This window comes from Spea bombifrons, chromosome 5, assembly GCF_027358695.1.
Source record: "Spea bombifrons isolate aSpeBom1 chromosome 5, aSpeBom1.2.pri, whole genome shotgun sequence".
NCBI classification, from domain to species: domain Eukaryota; kingdom Metazoa; phylum Chordata; class Amphibia; order Anura; family Pelobatidae; genus Spea; species Spea bombifrons.
This window is the reverse complement of record NC_071091.1, coordinates 66,047,767-66,064,423: the sequence shown is the minus strand read 5'-3', so window position 1 is coordinate 66,064,423 and position 16,657 is coordinate 66,047,767. Positions and strand designations below refer to the sequence as shown.

Below are 16,657 nucleotides of genomic sequence, written 5' to 3'. Positions count from 1 at the left end.
TTCAATTGCTAGTCATAAATCAGATATGGATAAACAGAGCTTTTAATGCGAAGAGCATTTAAATCATTAAGAAATAATATCTTTAAGAAAGTGCTGGAGGTCACAAGCTACTTGGGCGTAAATGCAGGACAACATAGAGCTAAAGGCCTTAACATTTTGCCTTTGTCTCCACTATCTGAAGATACCTTGCCCAATATCTCCATGTTGACAAGATAATTGCAAGCTTCTCAGCGCATATCGCAAAAACTTAAATGGATTTTACAAAAAGGGCTTACAATTGACCGATTGTGGAAATATTTTTGACCCTTGTGGAGGAAAAAACACCAGGTGATGCTAAACATTCACTTGGTGATTATTTCTTTCCCTTAAGGTGGCCTAACAGTGCAAGCGCCACCATCTTGCGACTTAATAAAAGTGCCGTCATGGTAATTCTTCCGAGTCATTCCAAGATGCTGGAAAGCTTCGTTATATGCTGTCATATACTCTCCAGTAAAATGCAAGTTAAATAGCCCAGTTACATTCTTTGCTGTCTGTGCATTCGCTTAATGAAGAACGTTCTAAATTGCTGTTCCCATCACATATTTCATTGTGTGAATAGATTATAAATTTTGAAGATTAAAGTAATGGGGGTCATAATCTTTTATCTGTGCATTTATGTCACGCCAGCAAGAGACAGGACATATTCATATATTAACATTTCGTAGAAATCACTGGTGAGACTAAGTGAGAACAAATGAAACAGATGACTGGGGGAAGGCTGTTTGTACATGCACATTCCATTATTTTGACACAGCGATAAGCGACTGGAACAACAAGACTGATATACAGTACACATGGCGTCAAGATCTGGCACATGATGATGGTTTGTGAGAGAGAGAGTCAATGGGAGCCAAGTTCTGATGCTCACTGGGAGAGTTTAATGACATTTGTTCCAGGCAGCACTTGCAGAACTATTCATTTTTCAAACTGGAGTCTCGTAGACCTTCGCAGCAGAATAATGCAATGTCCACTTTTATCTACAAACTAAAAAAAAACCCGGTGCCCAATCACAGAGAAAATATGTGCAAAAACAATTAACTGTAAATATCTGACAAAACGGATAGAAGAAAATCGCTAAGATTGGATGTGAGCCTGTGCTATGCCTGATGGCTTCATTCTATTGAAAGGTTTAATTTAGCAGTGTTGCACAAAAGAGACATTGGTACTTAATGGTGTAGAATACAGGATTTTTCATATAATTCCAGAAGTGTACAGCCCTATGGGAATAACCTTTAAAGCCTTGTGTGCACACTTATTATGGCCTTCCATAATGTGTTATATACATTTTACTGAAATGCTATACATGAGTGTGCAGTATGGCTGCAAGTCCCATATCCTTTGTTGGAATCATATATTTCTGTCATTCGGGAACAATTGATGTGTTGTCCCTTTTCTAGAGGACAGTCCCCTGAGAAAGCTTATGTCCCCAGTATCTATTCGTGCCCGGAAAAGTCTGCAGGTAAATTGTTTCCAAAGCAACTTCCGTTTCTGTTTAAATACCATTAAAAAGGTAATTAGCGTAGGCAGCGGCATTGTAATAAAACTGATATTGAGTGTGATAAAAAAAATAGTTATAGAATGAAACAAATTAACAATTTGTGTAATTTATTATGTTTTACCTTTGACAGTTCCTATATTATGAGCTCATTTGTTTTTCATCACATCAAATAAAGTACATCTGTTATACTCCATATAACTTACGCGCTAAAATATCCACATATTTTATTTTAAATAACTGTTTTTTCTGGTATAGTAATAACCTTAAAGAGGTTCAGGGCTGAATGATGCCAAACATGCCACCTAGTGCTTTAGGGGTTAACATTGCCAAATCCTGCCACAGTAAAGTTAATGCCTAGGTTGGGGCTTTACTGGCAGTCCCTTTTTGTTACAACTAGCTTTTTTGTATATTTCCCTTTACAATGTAATCGTAATAGTGCTACGGAATCCGCTGTCTTAAGAAATAAAATGTAATGTAAAATATCATGTTTAATACTACCACGGAGTGACATGATACACAATGAAACCATGTTACTGCACTATGTAAATACAAAACTTTGTGTCAAAAGGCTTAAACGTCTATTGTATCCCAGATAAACTAGAGAACAAGATGTCTGTACATGTCGAGTATCTAAAAATTAAATGCAGTCTCAAAAATCTACAAATATTAAGATTTTTTATATATAATGTGTGCAGTGAGGCCATAAATTATTATTTTAAGACATGAATCATGCCAATCTTAAAACATTAATTAGATAGCCTTCCTAATATAATAAAGAATATTTTTGTATATTCCATATAATAATTTGGTATATTCCATGCTTAGCACTAGTGGGTTCAATATCTGGCCCATACACAATGAGATGGATAGACAGGGCACGTGGATCTATGTCTGTGTATGTAAATATATATATATATCTTTATATATATTATGTGTGTATACTTTAACACGTACATTTATATATTCCACTGGAAAGGAGTGATTGGTAGTTTTCCCATAACCCAAGTGTAAATGCAGCTTACCCAATTTGTGTGTAAAAATACACACTTATTCTCTATCATTCTAAATATGTAGATATAAATCGAAGTCGCGTCCATGTAAATGACTGTCAGTTTGGCAATGTTCCATCACGTTAACACTTCATTTGCAAACAAGTAATAATGAAATAATATGCACTTAATATAAAATTAATTCTGTGAGGGTTATAAAACAGGGCACTTAATGGGACTGTAAAATTCTTTTGTGAGGTGCTGTAAATAATGAACACCTTGAGCTCTGCGTTTGTGTATTTAAAGCAGCCCTGAACATACAAAAGAAATTGTGCGTTTCGCTCAAAAGTAGCCCCCTGTGATTTAGTGCAGAGGGTAAAAAGGGCAGCATACGACTGGTTTAGAGGAAAATCATCATTGACATTTTAATTTGCTGAAATAAAATCTGTAAAGGCTTGCTATTTTGGTTCTCTAACATTGTTTTTCCTTTTTGGTCTTCCTATCACAAGTTTTCATTGTTGATATTAAGATAACAATGTTAGGGTGCTATGACTCCTTTGTGGGCCAGAATAGTCACGCACACTTTGAGGTTCTCAAAGGCTGCTCCTTCAGATGCTGATACAGTCTCAAACTTTTGGATTTACTCATTAAAGTGAGCGTTTGGAGGAGAAGTGAACATTTCAACTCCATGACGGGTTCTATGCATTATGAGCTTCCGACCCCAGCGGACATCTGCTACAGGAAGAGCTCGGTTGGCCCTGTATTCTGCATCACTCTAGAGAGTAAGCTTGGGAGCAGGGCCCTCTTCACGTAATGTATGTACTGTAACTGTGTACATTATTTTAGTGCTAAATCAGTGGAGTTCATAAAAGTCACAGCACTTCTTCAAATATTCATTGTGTAGGGTTAAATAAACCCTTTTGCAGAAGAAACTTTCCAGTGGTGGCCCTTCCTCATGCATATACAACTTTGTGGGTTAAGATCACAACTGTCCTGCAAGTGAGTTTATTAGTGAATAAAATGAATTAAGAGCACTGCCCTGTGCCAAGCATGAAATGCAACTCTACTAGGCAATATTCCTATATACAGCGCTTTTGGCCTCTGCTGCAGATATATATCGGACACTTTTCCTACCCGTGTGTCATCCGTAAACAATCAAAGAGATGGTGGACCCAATGTTGTCATTTTAGTGCATGTAAAGCAGGCACAGGCCTGAGTTTTTAATATCTTAATGCATATAAGTTATACAGTCACAGTGTATTGGAAGAGATGTGCATTGGTGTTTATTTTTGTGGAACGTACCTGTTCTCATGTATTAGAGGCCAGGCAATTCCTGTTTGACAGCAATAGGTTTATTTTTCCGTTGTGCCTTTAAGCCCCTAATGGGAACACTTAACCATTAGATCGCAGGATATACCGTATGATGCTTTCTCATGTGCCCAGTGCTGGAACAGCTCCATACAAGTAAAAGTCATCACGCAGTGATACAATCCCCACACAACAAAGGTTTTCATTACTAATCCAGAAAAAACATAATTTCAGGATCATTGTAGCTGGATGACGACTAAACCAGATGTCTACAAACAGCAAATCCTGAGCAGTGGCCCGCCTGGGTGGCTGTTATAGGAGCCCTTTGCTTATAGACACGAAGGGACGGGCGTAAGGGTACCCCACACATTGATTTGAAGCTATCTGCGTCTCAGGCCCACATTGGCCATCTGGCACCCTGGGCAGATGCCCGTTGGGCCTGTGACCAGTAGGTCCACATACTTTCAGATACTGCCTCTCCAGCTGCAGATTGGATCCTGATTGGTTATTCTTTTAAATGTTACTTAATCCGCAGTGTATATGAAAGCTCAGTTTTCTCGATAATGGCCACTAGATCACAACAATTTTGTTAGAAATCGTACTATAAATACAAACACTTCTTTCTCTCCAGCAGCTGATGTAGATTTTTCTTTCTCTTTCTCTAACCATTTTTATTTTCTGGCAAAGTTTTCACTACGCTGGATTTCTAGCAGTTCACAAGATGTACAACGTTTACAGGGGTCACTCTAGCTGACACAAAGCATTCTTGCTAACTTATTTCACTATGTGGGGGGTGAAACGAGATATAGCCGATTTATAAATGTTTAAATGTAGATAACGCAAAAATAAATGGTACCAGTTGCTTAATATTTTACAAATTTGAAGCTTCATATTTTTTTTTTAATTTAATTTATTAAATAAGTATACCATTATTGAGCTTTAGCACATTACCATATAGTATTTAATTTTCTACTTTTGGATCAATTGCTATGAAGGGAACTGTAGACATCCATAGATATCGTTATAACCTCAACGTTTAGTATGAAAAAATATATATTCACGAACATATAATACTACGTTAGAGCTGCCTCTTTTCATTTCTTTGCTAAACGCAAACAATTGACGAATGGGGAGGAAAAAAAACAGCTGGTTAGTTTCAGATTTGTGTTCCCAACAACAAATTATACTTTGGCTCTTCAAGTAATTAAGAAGGGAAGACTAATTGCCTTGATCTTTCAATGACCTTATGTAACTGTCGCCCAGAACAAAGAAAACTACTTTTGGCTAAAGAACCATAAGGCCATATACTTATTATTAACCCTGTAGGTGCCACAAGAGCAACCACCATCCTAATGGAACGTTGCCATTTGAGATCAAAAAATCGCCAAATCTATTTTGTATTGTGAGAATATGAATAACTAACTTTTGACATGCCAGACATGTAGTTCTAAGGCCGGATTTGCCTGGCTAGCATGTTTTTTCAATTATTATATTTTTCTCACATATTTTCTAGATATATTTGTCTTCTCTCCAGCCCACGCCTGTGATATTCTATGTTTATTGGCAAAGACCTTAACTGTCCAGGAATTTTAAAGAAACGGTACTTCCTAGGATTAGAATATGCATTTGATATAGACGTTTGTTACGTATTCTTAAATTTAATATATAGTGTTCTGCACCAGAAATTGACCCACAAGAGATTTGAAGCGTTTTATCTTAAATATACGTGTGTGTGTGTTTACAATTTTCATGAACAGTGTTCTTTTCATGACCTTAGATTTCAGCATTACTCAACCTGGCAAATAGATTAATAAAGGCACGTTAACCATGTAGTTTGTAAATGTCTATATTTAACATATATTTAGAAGCCCTTTGAAGTTGCCTCTCTGCTCCTAGATTGGGGATTAACGGTGGCACGTGATGTTCAGATCATGTAATAACTGTGCTCATATATAGTGGGCTTTATATGGAAACCCCAGTGGAGACCACTCTGTACTTAAATCCTCCTATGCAAGCCTAACAGCACTTATCTAGTCTGTCCCATGGAAGTTATGCTCACTGGCAGTGCTACTTCTAGATGGATGAACCTTTGTCAGATCATCAGTCTTATGTCTATTCCTAAATGTAGCAGACTGGGTATATATGGGTATATATGTGTATGGGACCAATGCATATTTCTTCTAGCAATGTAATTAAATTAGCAGGGAACATCTTCCATCAACATATCAACAAAAAAAATAATTTTCTAAGCATAACAAGTAAAATAAGCCCTGATTGAGACAGTCAGGAGTCCAAATAATAATAATAAAAGTCAACAATATAAAAATCCAGAAATGAAATAGATTCCACTCACTATAGAGGCGATGGGGCTTTTGTATATAAAAATCGGGCCATTTGCAAACTGGCCCTGTATAGGCACTTCTGCATTGGGAATTAACCTGGAAAAGAGTTGGTAATATGGGCAGTAATGCTGGCATCTCTAGTTTGTGAGGAATGATGCAATGCCCCTATGACAAAAATAAAAAAAATAATAATAATAAAAGTCCCAGGCCTGTATGGATTCTGCCCTATTCCAAAATCATATGTGGCATGCTTTTTGGGAGAAGAAACAGATCCCAAATCTTCATCCTTATGATACCCATTGATCTCTCTTAAGCATTTCACTTCTGGAATAATACCATTCGTTGAAACACAATATTACGATCTTTTTTTGTGATTCACAAATGAAAGTCGGTAACATCCATTCTGATTTTCCACGTCCGTGAAAAGCGCCGATGACTAACTAGGAATGTGCTTAAAAATCAGAAGCTCGCACCTGTATTTGTATTACCTGGTTACCACAGCAACAAACGCATGGAAGAAGAAACTGACTTGTGTAATGACATACGCGGCAACGTGTTGACAGATAAACACAAGGTAATGGAACTCAAGAGCAGCTAGCAACTGCACTTCTAGGTCCTGTAAATATTGACTCCCTCATTAACAATTCCTTTTTTATATATATATATTTTAACAAACGTTACGTATACAATCTGGCAAAAGACCTATTCCTTTTTGATCGTACGTACGCAGATAATTGCATCCATGGCCTAATAAGTTTTGGATTACCCATAGGATTTGGAAGCGCTGATGTAATTCATAACATAAGTGACAGACAGTGCAATATTGTGCTCCAGGAATATTCTATTAAGTGAAAAGGAAAACGTGAGATTTATTTTTGTTGGCACTTAGGTCAGTTTGATCTGTAGGGAACGCAGTGGAGAGGTGTGATGATCATGGCTGCTGGATGGAACTTGAAGTGTAGTGCACTCTGTCATCAAGCTTTGTGATAAATCTTCTTGAAGCCCTTTGGGAAACGTTGTGTCCAAGAATCTGTTGCAGAGTACAGTTGATGTTGATGGATTTAAAAAAACATTTTCTAACATCATTTTAAAATATTACATTTAATTAAAAAAATATATGTATTAAGTAATATTTGTGTAGATACATTAATAACTGGGGGATCCAGAGAATGCAGTTGCAACCAGCCCTGGTTGAGCTGCAACCCATAAGATTTGTCTAGCTTGGTTAGCATGTGCCATGCATCTATCTTTCTTGCTCTCCTGTGGGCTGCTGAATCTGCTTGGGACAAACAAGATATCATCGTAAATATATAAATCTTTATCTCTGATTTGTTTCTTTAGCCCAGATACATAATATGATGCCACATCCTTGCACTCTGCTCAGGGCAGCAGAATATACAACTTGCTATAAGAAGACCCACGAACAAGTATAAGCAAGTTATACTATTTAAGTGCCCGAAAAAAAAGGGAGATGGCTTTTTTTTTGTTAGCCAGGAGCCACGAAGGGATGTTTTAATAAAAATGCATATGAAAGAATAAAAGATGATAGGCCCTAGCAGTTATAATTTGAAGACTATCTGTCTTGATTTATCCAATTCTACTTGTAATTACTAAATAGCTTTTGCCATTTTGTTATAAGTCACTTTGGTTTCATTGAGAATGCAAACATTTTAAAAGTGATCTTGTCACTATAGCAACCAGTGGGGTGCTCTTGTTGATTGAACGATTCCAGTAGCTGCCGTGGAAAAAACACCACTTTTAATACTTTGCACCAATATCACCACTTATACTACACCATTCGTTTAGTTTTAATATCAGCGGCTGCTCTTATGACCTTATTGACCACATCTCCGTCTCCGTTCTTAGATTGGCATATTATTATGTTTATTGTTATTTAAATGTCAGCTTTGAAAGAATTCTTATGACTAAAGGAAAGTTATTTCACATTTTGCCCTTTCTATTAAGGTTTGCAGGCATGATGATAGGAGAGGGTGTCGAGTTGTGTTCAGGAAGTAAATTCAGTTACCGATTCCACTTGTAGATCCCACCTAATGAACGCTGCATTGTTTAATCACAGATGTATAAATGCGTAGATGCTCCACTAGGCTCTCACTTACTTCTCTGGAACACAGCCTTTCTTGAAGGATTTTGTAAACCTTTAAAATATGAATGTTCTATTAGAATTCGTAATAATAGCAAAGTCACCATTGTTTGCTTTGCTTGGTCAAGACGATATCATTATGAAAGGTCTGACTGTCTTCATCTGTTTAGTGTGTAACATATACATTTACTTTGCCGTGGCAAGGACAAAATAACAAAGGCAGTTTGTCATGGCAGCCAAATAAGATGGAGCTGTAGGAAGTCCAGTTGCCTTGTTTTACAGCCATTTGTCTCGCCTGCGTTGACTGCCAAAACGCCAAATCTAGATCAAACACTTTCCTAGCCTACAGAAAGAAAGAAAAAAGAAACAAACAAGCTAATCGAAGATCTCTTTACTAGAATGCCCAAATGTCCTTGATATTTTAATGTTAATAGCAGTTCCATAAAATGTTTGACACAACCCATTCATTTTCTGCTAGGTTTATGCCAGCTCGTTTCAGCTGACAGTAGCAAAGGTATTTTGAGGAGAAGGATGTTTAATTGGAATACATGTAGAAAATAATTCTGTGCCCAGTTTCTTACTATGGGCTCTGCAGACTCCTACTTCCCGTTAAATTACCCTGTTAGGGCTTGACCTGGCTAAGTATATAGATGTATACTATATAAGCCAGTCCAGTTCAGTGAATTGGATATAAAGGCATATGGTCATCACCCCTAAAGCAATGCGTCATCCATCTTTCAATATGTAGTAGGGGTTATTCGCTAGCGCAGGGATGGCGCTGGCATTCAGTATAGGCAGATCAAGTAGCTGCTTAGGACCCGATAGAGTGTGAATGTGAGAGATCTATAAAAGTGTGACACAGATTTTCCCAATATTTTAAAAAGAGCAAATTCTAAAAGTGGGTCCCTAACGCATTCACAGTTATGAAGGGCTCCCTTTGAAGCCGATATGTTGTTTGAAACATGCCTTTTGGACTTAAGAGTACCTGCAGTTAAACAGCGTTGCCTTTGGCAAGATGCCGTGAGCAAATGAAGCATTGTCTCTCTGATCTCAGTAGTCTGGTCGGTCAACCGTGGCAGTATCACTGTCTTTTCTTACAACGCCCAGCCTGATCACAGCCAAGAACCCAGTCACCGCTCCATAGAGAAGCCAGAGATTACTACATGAGGTGAAGCAGACAGCAGGGCCTGTGGAAAAAGTGACTCCAGTCCAATACATAGGGTTATAAAGAGTTCAGGGTAAATAACAAGAGATTAGCCCCAGTTTTACACCTAAGGTTACCTTTCTTGACAATTCAAGCTACTATTTTCTGGTTTGTTTCATAAATCCAGAACATAGCAATAGTGTGTTTATGTGTGTGTATTAGATCCGATTGGTATACCTAGTGGGTTGGCGTTTTGTAGGCAAGTCCGCTGGAAATGATTTATAATTCTATAGTTGGTAAATAGTGTATGGACTCATGTGCTGTACAAAAGAGATTTTTACATTTATTTTAGGTTTGAGGCAGCATCAATAGTGTTCACAGCTTAGGAACCAGCAAAGCTAGCTCAATATGGATAGCAAACCATACAGTAGACAATGACGTGAGATTAGTAGTTTATCTTAGCAGTGTGTAGGGTGCAAAGAGAACATTGTACAGAAGATATTTAAGTGACATATACGTACTAAAGGGGCACTCCAGCCATCATATGCAATTTAATACATATTAGCTGTGTGGTCACTTTAAATTTTCAGATGGTCAATTTTCCATGGGGGGGATCCTGCAAAATCCCCCATATGGTCTTCCCCCTCTCCACATCTCCAAATGCCTTGCAAAAATTGCCCTGGGGCCCCCAACGTCACCAGGCAACATGTCCCACAAAGCCACCATTGCCCCAAAACAGCCTGCCTGTGCCTTCTTTGGTCTAGTTTGTCACTGCCCCCCAACAGCTTACCTGTGCCATGTTTGCTCCTTGCCGCCCCTCCACTATACACTATGGCATACATATGTAAACAAACAAATTTGCTAATGCACACTTACTCATACCCACTAACACATGTACACATTCATTATAACACACCTCTCACACCACTCATACTAACTCATACTCCATCTCACTCCACTTAAAGATACATGCTCACACACTTACACATACTTATCTACGTTCACACACACTTAAACATGCACATCCATGCTCGCATGCACTTCCTGCAGATTTCGGACTAACTGTCCGAGCAACCTCGGTTCCACCACGGGGACTCGTGGTATAACGTGACCCCGCAGAGTGCCTGTCTCTCTCCGTGCCAGTTTAAAATTGTTTAAAAGCCATACTTTATATACATTATATAGTATAAGTGGGCCCACAGTGTGTGATTTGCATTGAGAATGATTGACATTTGCATATACAGAAACCTACCATGAAAAACATTTTCTAAATACAATTACAAGCCAGCAAGGTCCTTATATGAATAAATGTATGTCTTTAACCTAACAAATGTTCCCATCTGTTCACTCGCTGAACCAGGGTTAAAATGTGATTTTAATTCGTGCAGCATCTAACAATGTGATATCTCAATAAGTACTATTTTTTTTCCTTTAAAATAATTGCAATATATTGCCTTCCACGGTTTATATGGCAAGTGTGCACTTTTAAAAATGTGCACAGAAAAAAAAAGTAATTTGTTAAGAATTTTATTGCTGAGCAGCTGTAACCATAAGCTACAATCGGGCTGTTCAGTTCCATTCCTCGAAGACCACAAATATGCATGACCTTGTTTAAATAGATGGGGCTATTCATGATTTTAAATTGTACACAATTAAATAGATTTTATTTGTTTAAGTCCAATATATCTGTGATATTGAAAATGCCATCATTATTGGGGCATGTGAACATAAATACTCTTTAATGACTACTGTAAATTAAATGTGCACAAGTAAAAAAAAATCCAACAAGCTGTATGTATTGCAAGAAATGTATAGACTAAGAAAAAACAATCCCCTGAAATGGTTCTGTGGTTAAGTCTATAAAATTGTGGGTCTCATACCGTTAAACGGAATATTCAATTCAAACTGTAGAACCTCTCATGCACACAGTAAGGGTATATATTAAACTGACTGTATGCATTTGGCGGGACATAAACAATATTTAAACACTTTCTGAAGATTTAGTACAATTGTGTTGTTTCGGTGCTCTGTAACACCTGAAAGATTGGATAAATAATACAATTGCGCCATATCGTTTTTAATATAGTGCTGTAGTGCTGAAACATCATGTTTTGCTTTTAGAAGGCAGGGAAAAAACATTTTTATAGGAGAGCTTACTGTTTTATGAAGTCAATGAATATATAACTTAAAGGCAAGAGCAAGGATTTTTTTTGTTTTTGTGACTAGATCATATATATATATATGCTATTATAGGTTATATTGAGGCATTTGGCAGTTCTACTCTCTGTACCTTAAGATGTAGATTTTCTAGTGTGATGAGGACTTTAATATTGTCTGTCTGCTACATAAAAAATGAAAGTGTTAGCTCAAGGCCAGATCCCTTTACCACCCCGCCATGTTTTTTTGGGGGGGCAGCAAAAATACTTTGTAGATAGCAAATATTTGAAATTAGACAAGGCTTGATCAAAGTGGGTCTAATTTGTGGGAGTTACAGAAGACACCATTAAGCACCATCCCATGGTGACCTTCCCAGCCTTGGTTGTACATTAACAAAGCAGTCATATGACCTATACATTTACCTACACTGAATAAAGAAAACTGTATATTGATATATCTACCAGGGCATCAGCAGCTAAGAAATGTTTTTAGCAAATATCACAACTTTCCCCAGTTCTATGATGAAATAGTTATGTGATTGGTAGTTTAACCATTTTTTGGCATTGCCACCACGTTCTGTCCCATCCCACCAGATTTGCTGGTTTTGGGAGCATGGAAAGCAAAATCATTGGCAACCTTTTATGTTTAGACTTTCTCACTATTACATTTATTATAGGAGTCAATTGAAACGCACAAAACCACATGAATTTGGTTGTCCCCTATGCTGTTCATCAGGCTGTAACGTCTGAGGCCATAGGGGCACTTGCGCTGCAAGGCGAGGGGCATGTTTGAGCCACCCGGCAGCAATGCCCCCGTGCTTCTTTCCACTTCCACAAGTGACTGTGACGTCACCATCATGAGGGACCTTCTCCAGGCTTCAAGAGTTTTGGTTATGTCTCTGCTGCTTACCTAAAACCTGTTTGTGTGCATTTTGCAGGCAGAATACACAGGTAGATGCTGTAAGCTCTTGGGTATTGTAAATTGGTTTTATAAGCCAAAGTTTAATTTCCTTTAAATCGCATTTCCAATGAAACAGTACCTTTTTGTTTGACTAAAGAAAGTGGGAATGATCCTTTGATATGTAATACCATTAGCACTATTTAAATTTGTATTTTAAACAGTTCTTGTCTGTGCTGTGATATAATACCTTTGGCACTCAGCGTCTGCATCATTACTCAGTAGCACATCTGTTTGCTCAGATTTTTTTTTTGTGGCATATTTAGCCTGGCAAAAGCTTTCTGTTTTAAGAATATTAATTTAAACCCGGAAACATTTAAAGCTAAAGGTCTTTGCATAAATGCAGCTGAGTGCGGAATTAGATACCTCCGAAGAAGAATCTTGTGAAAAAGGCAAATAAATATTTAAACAGATTGACGCGAGTGGTTTGCTCCAGATCATTCTCATGTGTTACGAAATTGCCTCGTGATGGGGTGTCTGCATTGTAGTTCATCAATCTTTCAGGTTCCCTAATCTTTCAGTCCTGTGCCACCCAATTTAGTTGAGGTTAATGCTGCACATAGTTGACGGCTACACCTTGAGATGCAAAGTTGACATTAGTGAAGGGGACGTCTACCATACTTTTGATCCTTTAATGTCCTATTGCTGTATTGAATGTGTGTACAAATAACTTCATCGTTTCAGTGTTTTCACACTAGTACTCGACTAGTTATGATACTCTGCTATTTGTGAAGATCGTTTCTTTGACCTGGAATCGGAACACAGAGCAGATGATTTGTCTCACACCTGATGCGAGAATATGGATGCAGCAAATGGTGTCAAAATGGCTTTATACAAGCCTTGTGTTGGAAAAACAGCGAGCCACATCTGTATTTACAACATTACTCTGGCTTCACATATGGAGCTACGGTGTCAGCACAGGCTAACACTACCGCTTAGTGTCCGAAGTCAAGCTAGGAAAGTAGCGTATGTTTGTAGGTACCGTGTGGACAATACAAAAATGCCACATATAGAATTGTGGCAGTTCCCGTTTAATTCTTGTTTTCACAGCTAAAAAATTATTAAAATCTCAAATCGATACAGACTTCAGCTCATTTCTTGGACACATGGCCTTCTCACTATGTATTTAGACAAAAATATCTAATATTTATATATATATATGTATTATTTTTTCCGCACCTGTTGTGAGGGTGCCCAGTGAGTCTACCCCATCCTCATATTTCCTAATGATGAAAACCGAGTCAATCAAAGCCAATTGGCCCAGTTACATGTAAACAGGTAGCCATGCAAGGAACCTGCCTAAAGGGTCCTGACATGCTTAGCAAGAATTCCTCACCTCTTACAGATTTAAAGTTGGCAGAGATGCTAAAAAGCAGTACCTATTGTATAAATTACAATGTCAAAAGGCTGATCCCGAATAGCCCCTTTATTCAACCTGGCCCAAAATGCAATATGTTACATGGTTTTGCCATCTGCTTTATTAACAGGCAGATACTCATACTCGTCTTTAATTCTAAAGCTGGGGTGGTCTTAGATGTCTGTCTTCTTTGCTGGTGTTTTCCCTTTGTATAACCTTTTGCATTTTATGTTTATAAACTGACATTCCGATTGATTTTCCTTGGCCTTCTGCCTGGATTGAATATTGAAGCAGTGAATTAGGAATGCTTAAGAAGTTTTTAGAAAGGAAAGATGTGAAAGGGGAGCCTGCAACTCTAGCAATTGCAGCTTCTTAGCTTACTCAAATGATGAACGATGCTTTCGCTTTTTGTGAGCGGGGGTATGAGGAATCACAGGATTGACGAATAAAAGAAATTGTGAGGTGGGGGAAGCGCTTTGGTTCTGCCAGACATTTATTTGTTGGCGTGAAAATACCAACAGTACTTTTTTTTATCTCTCTTTCAGGGGCAAATTTTGTAACCCGAAAAATTAGCCGTTCAGTAGCTAAGATCCACCTCGGACAGATGGAATGCTTCAGCCTTGGAAATCTGGATGCCAAGCGAGATTGGGGTCATGCCAAGGACTACGTTGAGGTAGGCTATTGGCCAGAAGCTCCTCATAACAGTGATTTTTGTGTGGCTGAAATTCCTAATGCACCGTCTCTAAATAAAACTGTCTGACCTACAGGGGGTATCTTGTGATTCTGTGCCAGGGAAGGAAAACGAACCCAGTTGTGTTCTCAATTTCAGTCCTGGGAGTTTAGCAGAATATAGTGGTCTACCCTAGGCGTGACCTGAACAGAAAATAAATCTTTTAATACTGAGGAAAATTAAGGTTTACATTCTTCAGCTGGCTTCTTATGGGAAGATTAACTGTGCATCGGCAGGGCTCCTAAGTATATAGATATAGATATATATATTGTGGTAAAGTGTATGGGAGAGTGGTTGATGGGATATATATCTCACCTGGTTACCTCAGCCAGGCATGGTAGCAAACCCAGGTGCTCTCAGGTGAGGCTTCCTAAGCTCGTTACTGGGGAGGAAGCCTTAAAAGAGAGGGCTGTTAGGTTTGCAAGGGGAGGGAGAACCTGAATGAAGGAGCAGCTACAGCCAGCGCTGCAGCCCACCAGGTATGAAGCTTTACCCCATACAAAACTGGTTACTTTGCTTTGTGACAGACCTTAGGCTGCTAGAGAGGTATCCTGCTGTTTAGTTAGAGCCGGACAGGCTTATAGTTTGTTTTGTTTACAAGGTGCTCTGTGACTACAACATCTACATAAACGCGCTTTTACGTTGGAAACCTGTGTGAAACTGTCATTGCCGCCCCATGCGTGAGCTGTCCCCTACAATTGGTGGAGAATGCGGGCACAGTGGTGCTAGGAGCAACGGCAGGACAAAACACAGCATCTGAATTTTGTGGACATTTAAAGGGCCGGAAGCATATGTCCTGAGTGAAGGCTGCAGCACTGTAAGGCCCATCCGGCACAATGGAGGAAGTGATAAAGCAGCTGATACAGGCTAACCTGAGACATGAGCAGGCCTTGGAACAGCAACGGAAGTTTCATGCAGAGGCTTTTCACGCCCAGCAACATGCGCAACAGCAGACTATGGCCCAACAACAGGAAACGAATCGCCTGTTAATGGAGCAGATTGCTGCGCTCAGAGAGACTGTTGTGGCTCAGCCCCAACAAGTGGAGGCAAGCCCCCTTGAGACTGTTAACGTGAGGAGGGCCGTTCAGCGGGGCTTACAAAAAATGACACCTGACGACGACGTTGAGGCATACCTCACCGTATTTGAGAGAGTGGCGGAGAGAGAGAGACTGCCAGTTGCAGAGTGGGCAGAAGTGATTGCACCCTTCCTGACTGGTGAACCGCAAAAGGCCTACTATGACCTCGGGGAGCAGGATGTCCGGGACTTTACAAAACTAAAAATGGAGATCCTTGCTCGCCTGGGTGTTACGCCCGCTGTTCGGGCCAAGAGAGTCCACTGTTGGAAATACACCATGGACAAGCCTGCCAGGTCCCAGATGTATGATCTGATTCATCTTGTACGCAAGTGGCTGGAACCAGAATCCACTACACCAGCCCAGATTGTGGAAAAGGTGGTAGTGGACCACTACCTCCGCGCTCTCCCGGCGGAGCTACAACGGTGGGTTGGGCATGGAGACCCCAGAACTGCTGAGCAGCTTGTCAACATGGTGGAAAGGTTCATAGCAACCGAGGACTTCCTCCGTGAGGTCCCTGCGGCACCAACACCTTCCAAGACTGTCAGACCCGCGACATCTTTGGGTAAGAGAGTTCCAGCTGGAGGTGTTTGGGAAAATGTGAGAGAGAGCAGGGCTCTAGAGTTTGGGCAAGGGCAAAAGACTGATCCTGAACCCCTGGGACCCCACAATCCTAGAAAGGGCTCCCTACTAAGGAGGCCAGGGACCCCCCAGTGCTGGAGGTGCCATGAGTGGGGACACATAGCCGCCTATTGCCCTCTTAACTCAGAGCCCATGGTGTGTGACGCTAGTCGGCGTCAGTCCCTGTTTGCAGAACCGGTTTGTGCAGCCGTTCCAGAATCAGAGACTGAGCCGCATTTTTGTATGGTGAAGATAGGTGACTGCTCCGTGAAGGCACTTTTGGACTCGGGTAGCCTGGTGACTTTGGTTCGGGCTGGCCTTGTGACTATGGACTACGTGCC

The 16,657-nt window shown here is 39.6% G+C and overlaps 1 protein-coding gene across 1 annotated transcript in view; it reads left to right on the top strand.

Annotated features, from left to right (window-relative positions):
- Positions 1–16,657, top strand: part of GMDS (GDP-mannose 4,6-dehydratase) — a 246,979-nt gene that overhangs the window by 92,774 nt on the left and 137,548 nt on the right. The window contains exon 7 of the mRNA XM_053466862.1: positions 14,438–14,565. Within this exon, the coding sequence (XP_053322837.1) occupies positions 14,438–14,565 (128 nt within the window). The remainder of the gene's footprint in view (positions 1–14,437; positions 14,566–16,657) is intronic.